Source organism: Antennarius striatus, chromosome 19 (assembly GCF_040054535.1).
Source record: "Antennarius striatus isolate MH-2024 chromosome 19, ASM4005453v1, whole genome shotgun sequence".
NCBI lineage: Eukaryota > Metazoa > Chordata > Actinopteri > Lophiiformes > Antennariidae > Antennarius > Antennarius striatus.
The window spans coordinates 6976408-6988890 of record NC_090794.1 but is presented as its reverse complement, the minus strand read 5'-3'; the positions used below and the strand labels follow the sequence as shown (position 1 = coordinate 6988890).

The following is a 12483-nucleotide window of genomic DNA, read 5'->3' as shown; positions in this document are numbered from 1 at the left end:
GGCAGATATGTAGAGGGGTTGACAGAAGGGAAGAGGAGAGGAGGATAAGAAGAAACAGAACAAAGTGCAGCATCCATGCAGAGAGACGGGCAGGAGCCATGAAACAGAATAAACAGATATTGTGGTCAAATTCACTGGACGTTATCGCTTCAGTGGAGGGCTGACCACAACTCTCCTGTCAACGCGTGGGAACACATCACAGCGCTTTGACCATGCTAACGTGAGCCACCACAAGCATTTATCACATCATGCATGGACAATCACAGAGCTACACAGACGAATACACAGAAAAACACAAAGAAAAAAGGACAATGTACACATAGCAATACCTCACGTCATAAAAACAGGTGAAGGGCAACACGTGAACAACCCCGATCACACAGAGCGTTTCGTATCCTCTGTCATGCAACCAGACGGACGTGCTAAACGCACGCACACCAATCAAACATCAACACAAGGACAGCACAGCGCATTGATAAAGGGTCAATGTGTCACAGGGTCAGTGATGGTGCTTACACGTCTGCCTTTGCTAGCCGGGCCGACGGATGGCGAGCGCTTCAGTGGCAGGAGAGGCAGAGAGCGGCAGAGACACAGAAATGAGTGAGTATCAGAAAGCTGGTCTGACAGCTGAAAACAGTTAACAGACTGAGGGAAAAACATGAAAACTGGAATATCAGCTCGGATCACATTAAATCACAGCCTTTCCCCCCCTCTAATTGTTTTGCTTACCAACACCAGCATTAGATGACGTGAAGAAACAGCTCATTACAATGATGACCTCATGTATGGATTACACCATATCATGTGTTAAACTTTGTCATCTCTTTATCTACAATAAACTACATCATCTGTTCATTTACTCTTTAAGGTTTGAAGAGATTTAGACATCATACACCTGTTATTTGCTAATGCTATTTGCCATTTTTGCTAGCTTCACAGTAGTCAACTTTAATCACACTGTCATTTAATCTTTGCAGACATTTGAACCCACACACAGCAACACACCTCATCATTTTATATACTATTTAAAACTATCATCTTTTTAATAACGTTTCACTAATTATATTATAAAGGCAAAAAAAAAAAAGGTTAGAAGATAAGGTCATATATGAGTATTGGGCCAATTCGCCAAAAAGCTGAGGCGGAGCCATTCAAATATCCCACTTACTGAATTAAGGGCACACCAGCACAAAAATACATCAGTCAGGTCTTAACCAGTCCTAATAAATATAAACCTGAATTTTTCATTTTGTTTTAAGAAAAAGTAAATACAACAGGACTGCATTTTATTTTTTGCAATGGTTCCGCTCTTCTTCATAGTTACTGATGATGAACAAACTCACAGATACAGAACAACAAGCATAAACATACACAGATCCAAACTATCACCTCAACTTGTAAATGCTATGAGGCCTACAGCATACAGCTACTGACACACACAGACAGGCGCACGCACGCGCGCGCGCGCGCACGCACGCACGCACGCACGCACGCACGCACGCACGCACGCACGCACGCACACACGCACACACACACACACACACACACACACACACACACACACACACACACACACACACTCCCCCTAACCCAGAGAAACTTACGTCTTCCCAAAACTCAATTAAAGAAGATGAGGATGAGGAATAAGAGTCCTGATGTAGCAGAGAATGGAGCAAGGAAAAAAAAAGAAGAAGATAAAACCAAAATATAGATTCATGAGAACAAAAAAACAAAACAAAGTCATGAAGAAAAAGATTTAACATAATGAACTGTGTATTTATGACGTCCAAGCCGATCATAGATTTCTAAGCATTATTCCCGACAGATGTTAGGTTGCTATAGTTACAGCAGGCTCTGTAAGGATTTTTCTTACGGAATACTTACATCAAACTGGTCGAGGGCGGAGGTGGGGGCATTGAGAAAAGCCAAGAAGGAATTCTGGGAGTCCTGGTGCTTGACACCTACAGACACAGAACAAATACAGCCACAGTTAAGTACGTGATATTAAAACATCAAAGAGTGACTTAACAAAATGACTCTCATGACCAGAACTAAGAACAAAAGGGGGGGGTGGCATATGGCCTCTGTAACAATGCATTTTCACAGGCTGTTGATGTAAAACCTTCTCATTGGGTTTCATGTTTGCAGTTATCCCTTTATACTATATTAATCTCTCACAAGACGTTCCATGGTGCGCAGTCGACGCCGCACACGACATAAAGTAATATTAAAACTGACACTTATGGAAAGAATGCAAACTTGTCATGAATACAAACTGAATAATAATTAAAAATATATAAAGAATATCAATCAAATAAAAAAAACTAATGTGGTCATTTGATATATTTTCAGCCGTACCCCTTCGTAGCCGCAGCTCCTCTGTCTCCTTCTTCAGTCGGTCGATCTCAGCGAGGAGATCCTGGTTTTTAGTCTCCACATCCTGCAGTTTACTGGTGAAATACACACATAAATCAATCAAATATTTACTGTGAGCTTTTTTTCATGAATGTCATCCAGAAATTTCAGGAGCAAACTGCTTTCCTACCATTCTGTGGCGATGTTGCTGGCCTTGACCTTGTTCAGTTCATCCTGGATGCTCTGCTTGGCTCTGATCTCTGCATCGAGGGCCGACTGCAGCTCCAGACGGGCTGACATGTCCAACTTGGCGAAGCGTCGCATCTTCCAGGGCATGTCCTGGAACACAAAGGAAGAAAGGTTAATGAATGGAAACCTGTTTAACGACACAGCGAGTGTGATCATCCTAGTCACATATAACTAATAACGCTATGATTTTAATTCGTCCATTTAGAAAACAGAAACTTAACTTTCATTTACTCATCTTAAGAGTACTTGAATGTGGACACTACAGAGTAATGAATCAGTGTTTGTGCTTTACCGTGGCTCTTGCTCCCAGGCTGGTGTTCCTCAGTCCCTCCAGCTCTTCCGTCATCTTGGTGGCCAAAGCCTGCAGGTAACCTCGAGCATCCTTCTCATCACTCACCCTGCAGCAAACACATGCAAACACACCATTTAGCACAAGCAAATGCATCACTGGTTTTGTGAGAAAACACCATTTATATCCCATTCAAGTACTTATCATCGCTTCCATGTTCCACAGCATCAAACACAAAAAGATATGAAAACATCCACAGGCTGCCGGTGGGTTTGAACACAGAAGTAATCCCCAACAGTCACGTAGAACAAATGCAAAAACTGAAGCTGGCCTTCATTCAAATATACACTAACCTTCACATGTAAACACACTTTGTACAAGGTGTTCACAGTCAAACACAATGACATAATGATGCTCTATTTAGGTCCGGTTACTGCAGTAGCACAACGATTCCACCAAGGGGCAACACAAATCACTAAATTCTCTAAAAAGCATTCCAGACTCAGCATTTGTATGTGCATGTTTGGAATGCGAGTGTGTGTGTTAGTCTGTCTGCATCCGGAGGGCTGTTTTGTGTGTTGTGTGTGTGTGTGTGTGTGTGTGTGTGTGTGTGTGTGTGTGTGTGTGTGTGTGTGTGTGTGTGTGTGTGTGTGTGTGTGTGTGTGTGTGTGTGTGGTATGTGTACTATGTGAGGACTGTGGGTTTGTCCAACAGAGGGAAGCCGAGCAGCTGGCGAGGTGTCAGCTGCAATGGGAAGCGATCTGAAAGGAAGGGAGGGTCAAGTAGCCCTAAGATCATCAGAGGCATGTGAGAAACGCCGTTCTACTGTACAGAAAAACCCACCGCAAGATCACAGAGCATGAGAGTGTGTTATGTGTGTATTTTGTGGGGCTGAATATAGCCATGTTCCAGTTTGTTCTCTAACTTTAATAGGATCATTTCTCTTGTGCAGCGAGTCTCACCATTGGATGATTTCTGTGATCTGGGCCTCCCAATGAGCCACGCTTTCCTTTTTGTCGGCCAGCTCCCTAATCTCGTCCTCCAGTTGCCTGTTGGAGCTGCTCACTTTCTCAAACATGCCAGTCAGCTGAGGGGATAAGCACATAAACGCACATGTGAAGAAAACTGACTTGTTGGAAAGATCACAGACTCATTATTAAGACAGACACCTGGTGAATGAATCAAGTCCGTGCTGAGTCTGTGACATGACATTAGAACACGTATAGTGTGTAATGAGACTAACAGTTGCAGCGTGACCACAACAAAAGGTGCTCAGCCTTGAATGTGAGGACTGGTTCAATATGTAGAATGAATCACTTCATTGTTGGCAATTTGACAGACTTTATGAATCAACTCCCAGATGTTCAGCCTGACGATGCTGTTTAGGAAGTAGTGTGTGCTCTCGCATACACACACACACACATCTACAGAGATGAGGGACTGTGGGATGAGGACAGCTTCTTGTTTTCTTCAGTGACATCATTACAAGTTCAATACTGCCCTACTATTTGCTTAAATAACACTTTGGAGACACATTTTTGGTGTCTTGCAACTGTCAGGACTGTGATGCAATGTGCAAGCTAAGAGTCATTTAATGCTGCTCCACAATTTTCCACTCCTGGACCCTGCATCTGAAAAAATAGTCAAGGTCGTAAAATAATCTCATAAAAATACTTTGGTTTGTTTGAGGCACGTACTGCAGCTCTGTACTGAATGGTATGTTCTGCTATAGGTTTCCAGGGATGAAACCGCTCCATATGTAACATAATTTAGGTGTAACATCAGTCAGGAATCTGGAACAGATTCCACCTCAGCAAAAACACGCTGCAGAATACGGTTTGGATTACACAGCTCAACACAACTTTAAGACAAATCTGCTGACATTTTAACAACAGAAGAATTTATTGCGCAATAAACTGAGATTCTCTTCCAAGTTCTGAAGAATTCATTAGACAATAGCAAACGAATCAGTGGCTTATGCTCAAACTGAGGTGCCCTGATGTGGTTTGGCAATTTCACTGAGAAGATCATCTTTAGTTCTGGCAATGAAGTAATTTCTTCTACCTGTGTCCCTGTGTTCAATTGTTCGTTTGTTAGCAATGTTTTCCAATGGGGTATTGACCCCTAAAGAAATTATTAACTTCTGGTGTGGCTCCAGATAAAGGAACACATCCAGAAATGCTGCGGTTTTCAATGTTCTCTCCAATTAGGCAAAGGTTACAGAAACAATTTCAATGGGATGTTGTGGATGCATTGGGCTGAAGGCAAGCGAGCACAACAGACGTGCAGTAGTGTTCTGCCTCAGGAGGTTTGTGTTCTTCCAGGTGCCATGCTTGTTGATCTTTACAACCACCACAGGCCACTTTCTTATCTGCAATTCTATTCACAGATTGTTCTACTTTACCAAGATGTTTTTTAGCATTTAACCTCATTATTCAGTCGGTAAATTTGACATATTACTTCCATTTGTTTGTTTATTTTCAACTGTGAAGCTCCACAACATGAAATTCTTCTTTTCACTCTTGGATGCTTCCTGGAATGAAAAGTTCCAGATAATGGAGTGGATCATGTTGCCTTATTTGAGTTAATTCAGGGCTCACAAACACTCACTGCCTCATCAACAGGTGGCAATCATTTAGAAAATACAAGAATTTTTGTAGTTTTGTTTTTTTGTCATAATTTGAGCTGTATAACAGGGAAAAATCCTACTCACACAAAAACAACTTAAGATGTATTGACTTGATTTGGATTCAAAGCAAAGACCCTGGAAGAACAACAATATTTTTACACAGTAATTGTATTAAGGAAGTATTCTGTAGAAAGACTAGCACAGACAGATTTAATCTGTCCTAAGACTATACACATTTAAAAACATTATTTTTCAGTGGATGAAATGACAGAGCGATGAATTGAAAAGCTACGGTGACACAGTCTTATTCCAGTAGCTCCCACATCCACATTCTCATATTTCATCAAGACATTTTTTATTTTATCAGTTGCAGATTTTAAAAACAAAACTCGGCTATTTCATTCCATATGTCAAAATGCCTTCCATTTCTCAGACATTGTTTAAATTAGACGTCTTTTTTGAACTTCCAAGAGTTGTTTCCAAAGTCAATAGAGTGTAATCCAGAGAGTCATTCCATCTGACTGCGTAGGAGGCTGCGGACTGTTTTCATGGAGGATATTGAACAGTGATTTCTTTGGCGTAGCTGGGAGAGAGTGGGCGGAGGCACAAATGTGATGATAGGCTTTGGGCCGTCCATGCAGTGTTACCTGAGGTCAGGGAATTGTATTGCTTTTGCATGTGTTCGGGTGTGTTTTAGAGAATTCATTCAAGTCACTCCAAAGCCAAGAAAGCAAGAAAGAAACTTTTGTTTTTGGGTGATTTTTCTTTCAGTCTCTATATATTTGACTTTTACCTTATCCACTTCACTGGACAGCTTCTTGTTTTCTTCAGTAAGTAGGATTCTCTCCCTCTCATATTTCTCTTTGTACTCGGCCTCAAACTCTTCCCGCTCGCTTTGGCTGTAGGAAATAAAACACACAAACTCACCCACTTGTTAAACTTGTGACACTGTGTAGACATATTCACTTATTTATTCCCTTACTTTACAGCTGCAAAACAAAATCTTGACATTTCAACATGAACACCAACTTAAGTCTTGGAAAAACAAGACTGAATGGTCTTGGGACATGGATGGATTTATTCCTTTAGGCTTACGCACCAGCTAATCTAACCCAGTGGCTTTACACCATAGCAACGATAAACAAATCAAACACAACAAAATGTTCACCAGAACCTCATTTATCATCCTATCTTTCCTCCATAACAGTTCCTGAAAGCTCAAGTTGAAGGTTTGGTACCAAACCAGGTCTACATAATTCAGGCTGACCACACTGATGCACATAGAACCTGATACCGCGGTGTGTTTATGATGAATTAGAAAGCAGTGAACTAATATGTGAGGAACACCATACAGGAAGGTTAGAATACAGGGCACAAAAATAAATTCTAATGTGTTCTCATTCAAATTGATTAAAGCAGACATTCTCCAAGTTGGATCAGGTGCCCAGAACACCTTCCAGAGGGTCCATAAAACAAGTAATAAGTTACTTCTTTCATTTCTTCCTGTTCAACATATGAGATGGCACAAACTTCCATTGTAATCTTCATATGACCATTTACACCCTAACTATTACTCCATTACAGGGTTTTAGTCAAGCCTCGTCACTTCAGACACAAACAGGGAATTATAAGCTGCCCTGCTTTTTACGATTCAGAAATAAAACTAATAAAAGAACATAATCAACTAAATTGAAGATGTTGAATAACTTTACCACTTTGGCAGGGCATTTATTGTCTGATTACATTTTTGCTTTCAACTCAAAAGTGGCTCAGGAATGTGAACAACTCAAGTAAAAAATCAACACCTCTGCTTCAAGTCTTGAAAAAAAAACTATTTTAAATAGGATGGTAATAAAAACACTGAAAGCAACAGTCATTCAGTAAGTTTAAATATTTTTTTTAAAACGGTAGATATCATCTTAGAAATGAGGGATGTGAGCACGGCTGTAGAAGGAGAGGGACATTAATTCCTTTTAGGGTAATCTCTAACTGGGTGAGGGGTAATAGAAAAAACTGTTAAATTCTAATAACATGACAATCTAAAAAAAGATTACCTCCTCAGAGTTACTACGTATTTATACTAGACTAAGACTTTAGACTCTATTTTTAATTTGATTACCTTATGAAATCCTCACTGGAAAAGAATGAAGAAAAAAAGAGTAACAGCATGACTGCCAGGATACTGCGCAAACACAGTGCGGTGATGTAATACTCCACTAAAATCATTACCGCAACAAAGATGCATTTGTTTTTATCAGATGAGAAAAAGAAACAAAGAAAAGAATGGATTAAATACCTTTCACGCCGTGTTTTCTCCAGCTTGTCTTTGAGCATCAGGATCTCTTTCTGTAGTGCGAGATGTTGGCTCTCAGCATCTCTCAGCTCCTTGCGCAAGGCCTTCAACTCGGAGCTGTGGTGCCCTTCCCTGCGGGACAGCTCCTCCTCATACAGGAGCGTCTTCTTCTCCAGGTCCCCACGTAGGCGTCCCACCTCCTGGGTCTGGTCCCCTGAGGCTGGCACGATGGAGGAACCAGCTTGCTTCAGCTGGATGGTGGGAACATGGGGAAAAAATCAAATTGTAGGAATTATACACTCGCAGAGGTGAAGTCTGGTCTGACACAGAGATATTTAACTTCTAAGGAAGTGCAGAGACACTAAATTCACACATCTAACATTATCCATATGCATCTGCCCATTTACCTTAAGGCCCTCCAACTCCTCCTCCAGCTGTCGGCTGTACTGCTCATTACGCTCTCTCAGCTTCCTCTCTTTCTGAGTGTCAGCTGCCTGCTCCTCTGCTTGTACTTCCATCTGATCAAGGATGCACACAAAATACAGTCATTTAATGCAAGTATTGATCACGCAAACATTTTTCTTTAGTGTCAAATAAAGTCAGCTGGACTTGTAGGAAAACCCCCACACAGATTTTAATGAAATAATAATCAATAAATACAAAAGCAAGCTTAACATTCTAACAACCTGACCTTAATGCTCCTTGAAGTGTCTAAAAACAATGCTACATCTACAGGATGAGTATTTATGGAACTAAATGTTTCTACAGAGGTAGTAGGAGTTGTTGTAGGAGGATAGGACTCAGTTAGAAGCAGAGGTATTTGTGTACCAACCAGTGGATGGAGACAGAAAAGGGTGAGCTAGCAACCACAGGTCAACTACTCTACCTCCTTCTTGGCTCTCTCTGCCTTTCGCACCTCAAGGCGTAGAGCCTCAACTTTCTGATTCTGGTTCTCCATTTCCTCTTCTTTGTCTCGCAGCTGGCGTGCTAGGCGTTGCTTTGCTGACCTGGACACAGTTATAAGTTGTAAATGACAGTAAATCATGTAAGAGATCACAGCAAAAATGTATTTTTATGAAATGGGACTGTTCAAAAGGTTTCAGTAAAGGTGTGTTATATCATCAGCTGTGAGTACATCTTGATTTTGAGAGACGGTCTGGGGCAGTAACCCTACCTGAGGTCTGTGAGTCTCTCGTTGAGCTCAGAAAATTCCTGCATGGCCAGTTTCCTCTGGCTGTGGGCCTCCTTCAGCTCCTTTGACTGAGACTTGAGCTTCTCGCTGGCCTCCAGAACATCCTGGCCGCCAAAGGAAAGGAAGGAGATTCACTCAGTGACTTTAGGGAAATACAATCACTCAGTTTACGTTTGAAGATTTCTTTTGCCATACTGCTAAAAAGTGAAACTAACTGAATTAACACTAGTATGTTTCTGTAGGTCATCATAGGTTCAGTGATGAATTAACATCCAAATTAATTTGGAGTCAATATAATTCACTACACAGATTCTACACTGGTTCTACCTTGTGCAGCTCGTCCCTCTCTTGTGTAATGGTCTTCATCTGTTTCTCCAGGGTTTTAATGTGTCTGGATGAGTCTTCCAAGTCCCTACGAGCCAACGACACATCCTCCAGCTGCTTCTCCAGCTGTCCTGAGTCTGAAACAGACACACAAACATTGACTGTCTTTATTTTACAAATTATAAATTTAAACGTTTTTCCAAGTATTAGATGAATGCAAGAGCAGGGCTGAGTTGAAATAATCAAAGACAACTGGTTACCAGCTATCTGCTTCTTTAGGACATCAATCTCACTCTTCAGACTCCTGATCTCCACCTCCTTGTTAGCGATGGGGGGGCCTTCGCCTGTCTGGTGCTGCAGGGCCTGCACCGTTTGAGTAGACTCTGTAACAGGTCAACACAGAGGTATTCTTTAGGGAACATTTAAATTAAACTACGATCTGACAAAAATAACCACATTTGAATGTACAGCACCAGCTGTGTAGAATGACTGTACTAAAGTATGTGCATGTCCTGTACATGATTTCACATTCAAACAGCCAAAGAACTACGCGCATGTAACAGACTCCAAAACAGTTCAGTTTCAATACAACCCATGACCACAAAAAGACACACAACTCCAAAGTCAGCCGAAGGTTTTACCGCAGATCCTCAAAAAACAGCTCTGCCAAGGCTGATGATGTTGTAGAAAATCCAACTGAGAAATAATCACGTCCACCGGATTATTCCGTTGGCTGACACACTCCAAAGACCAGGTTTGTGTTTTACCACAGGCTGGGAGAGTGTCACGGACTTCACATCACTGTGTGAAGGTACAGCTGGGTTATGAGCCTTAGTTGAACTCACAGACAGCAAACCATTTATTCATGAACCCTTCAATTTCTGTGAATTAAGTTCCATCGGGCAAACCTTCTCGTAAAATCAGCCACGGAAAATAAGAAGCCAAGTTTTCTTTTTGCATCCAGAAGCAAAAAAGAAATGTGTGCTGGATCTTCAAACAAAATTTGATATAAAACATTGGCGCCGTGAGTAAATACAGGTTTAAAAGATAAAGAAAAAATGTTATTCAACATCCTAGTCACTACTGTAAAAAGGTATTTTTTACATTACTTTACACACATAAATATGTTGAAGCTGAAGGTGTAGGATATGCAGCGCTGACACACACCCAGACAGACTCTATTTTCAGTCTTACCTTGCAGTTTGCGGCTCAGCTCTAGCTTCTCCTGCTCCAGGCGGCGGATCCTCCTCTCGTAGGCCTCAGTGGCCAAACTGTCCTCAAGACTGCGTTGGACATCGAGGTCTAAATGGTCCTGACCTGCTTTACCCGGCTCCACTGCCAGCTTCCGCAGACAACCACGGTCAGATAGGGTGCTGCAGAACAAGAGGAGGGGAAAACAGTTATGTGATAAGACGGAACATGTAGGAGGCATGATATACTGATTGCAAGTAAAAATCTATACTAGAAAAAGTGAGAAAAATTGATAAAAATATAGAAGATAGTGAAGTGTTACAGTAGAAAAGAACATTCATAGTGATACAAATAGGCATTATGGTGAAACAGTGAAAGAACATTTTATATGAAAGTGTTTCATTCAGCAAGAAACAGAGACATGAAGAAAATGACAGTGATGCAGCGGGAGAGGGGAATCGGAGAGCAAAGAGAAATGAAAAAATGAGAGGATATTGAGTCATGGAAGAAGGGGGACGAAGGAGGGGGAGAAGGAATGTGAGTGACAAAAAGGAAGATTGAGAGTGTGAGACACACAGATTGGGAGGGAAGTGTGGAAGAAAGAGGAAAAGAGCGAGTGAAAGAGGCCATTATCAGTGAACCTTAAAGAGATAAGAAAGTAAGTAGTGAGTTTAGTGACTTTCTCACGGATAGCCCAAAGCGTGAGGATCTACAGCGAGTCATGAGCATCACCTTATTAGGAAAAGAAGCTAATTTAATGCTCCTTCACTTTTGTAGAGTGTTATGCTGTGAGAAGGGTTGTCTGGGAAGCCCATCCTTGTGTTAAACAATTACTCGTGAAGTCAGAGAAAAAAATCTCTCTCCAAAAAAATGTGAAAAGGAGGCAATAACAATGGAAAAAAAGTACAGGAGAGGATTGGGCCATGAGTTTATTCTATCCACTTTGATTCATCTGTGCACTCGGATACTGGATCTAAATTTAGACAGTGTTGTAAACTGATCTATTTATATATAATCAATTTATAAATCTTTTCTTGTGGGCGCACTTACCATTTACTTGTGTATGTGAAACCCACAAAAGGCAGGTGGTGACCAGAGAAGGCAGTGTGGGAGGGAGGAGGCATGGTCTCCTGTAAAGCCATTCAAAAACAAAGCAATCAGAATTTCAAATTTCATGCAGGCAATCACAAAAACTGTGTAGATTTTTAGGCAGACAGAAATGTGACAGTACTGCATTTGTCTAGACTACTGATCCCCTACCGAGTTCTTCAGGCAGTCATCATCCACATCAAAGTTGGAGGTGTCTGTTGGACTGCTGACCTCTGGGATATAGGGAGCCTCACATGTCAGAATGTGTTCCCAATCAATGCCTGAACAGAAGAGAGGTCACACTTATAGCACGAGGTGATCAACACAGATTTATAAAATCTCCAGGCAGCTGAAATGCTTTTATTAACACTGACAAGCCAAAAATATAGCATCACAAACTAACTGATTATCGACATTATTACTGAATTTTTATGAAAATCATAGCTAAAAATAGATTAACTGAGCAAAACTTCTATCCAATCACTTGTGTAAAATGAAGATCTTCAAAGTTAGATTGTACCAGTGAAGAAGGGGTGGTGCTTAAAGTCCTCAATGCCGTTCTGACCCAATCGGTGCTCTCGGCTACATATGAGCCGACGAATCAGATCCTTTGCATCTTCAGACACGTCTGCTATCTGCTGTGGGAACTGGAACCGCTCCTGTCCAAAAAATATGAGAGCATCCATCAGAGAATGCACATGTTTGAGACAGACAAATCTTTTGAAATTCCAAATAGAACACAGTGTGAATCAATTGAAATTGCACAATCACGCTTCTGATATGTATGGGTTTCTGTTACCACACACTTCCTTCATACAAAACAAAATAATAGATGATAGTGTGCAGTAGTCCCACATATACACATCCAATTC

The 12483-nt window shown here is 41.2% G+C and overlaps 1 protein-coding gene across 7 annotated transcripts in view; it reads right to left on the bottom strand.

Annotated features, from left to right (window-relative positions):
- Window positions 1-12483, bottom strand: part of cdc42bpab (CDC42 binding protein kinase alpha (DMPK-like) b) — a 65313-nt gene that overhangs the window by 9331 nt on the left and 43499 nt on the right. For 3 of the 7 annotated variants that reach the window (XM_068342983.1, XM_068342986.1, XM_068342984.1), the window contains 18 exons: window positions 12132-12270; window positions 11783-11892; window positions 11573-11652; window positions 10526-10704; window positions 9592-9714; window positions 9335-9468; window positions 8990-9111; window positions 8702-8822; window positions 8223-8333; window positions 7819-8066; window positions 6316-6421; window positions 3856-3980; window positions 2897-3002; window positions 2546-2694; window positions 2359-2450; window positions 1885-1961; window positions 1605-1652; window positions 517-555 (listed from right to left, as the gene is read on the bottom strand). In XM_068342983.1, the coding sequence (XP_068199084.1) occupies window positions 517-555; window positions 1605-1652; window positions 1885-1961; window positions 2359-2450; window positions 2546-2694; window positions 2897-3002; window positions 3856-3980; window positions 6316-6421; window positions 7819-8066; window positions 8223-8333; window positions 8702-8822; window positions 8990-9111; window positions 9335-9468; window positions 9592-9714; window positions 10526-10704; window positions 11573-11652; window positions 11783-11892; window positions 12132-12270 (2109 nt within the window). The remainder of the gene's footprint in view (window positions 1-516; window positions 556-1604; window positions 1653-1884; window positions 1962-2358; window positions 2451-2545; window positions 2695-2896; window positions 3003-3855; window positions 3981-6315; window positions 6422-7818; window positions 8067-8222; window positions 8334-8701; window positions 8823-8989; window positions 9112-9334; window positions 9469-9591; window positions 9715-10525; window positions 10705-11572; window positions 11653-11782; window positions 11893-12131; window positions 12271-12483) is intronic. The other 4 variants (XM_068342985.1, XM_068342989.1, XM_068342987.1 and 1 more) reach the window with 2 other exon arrangements.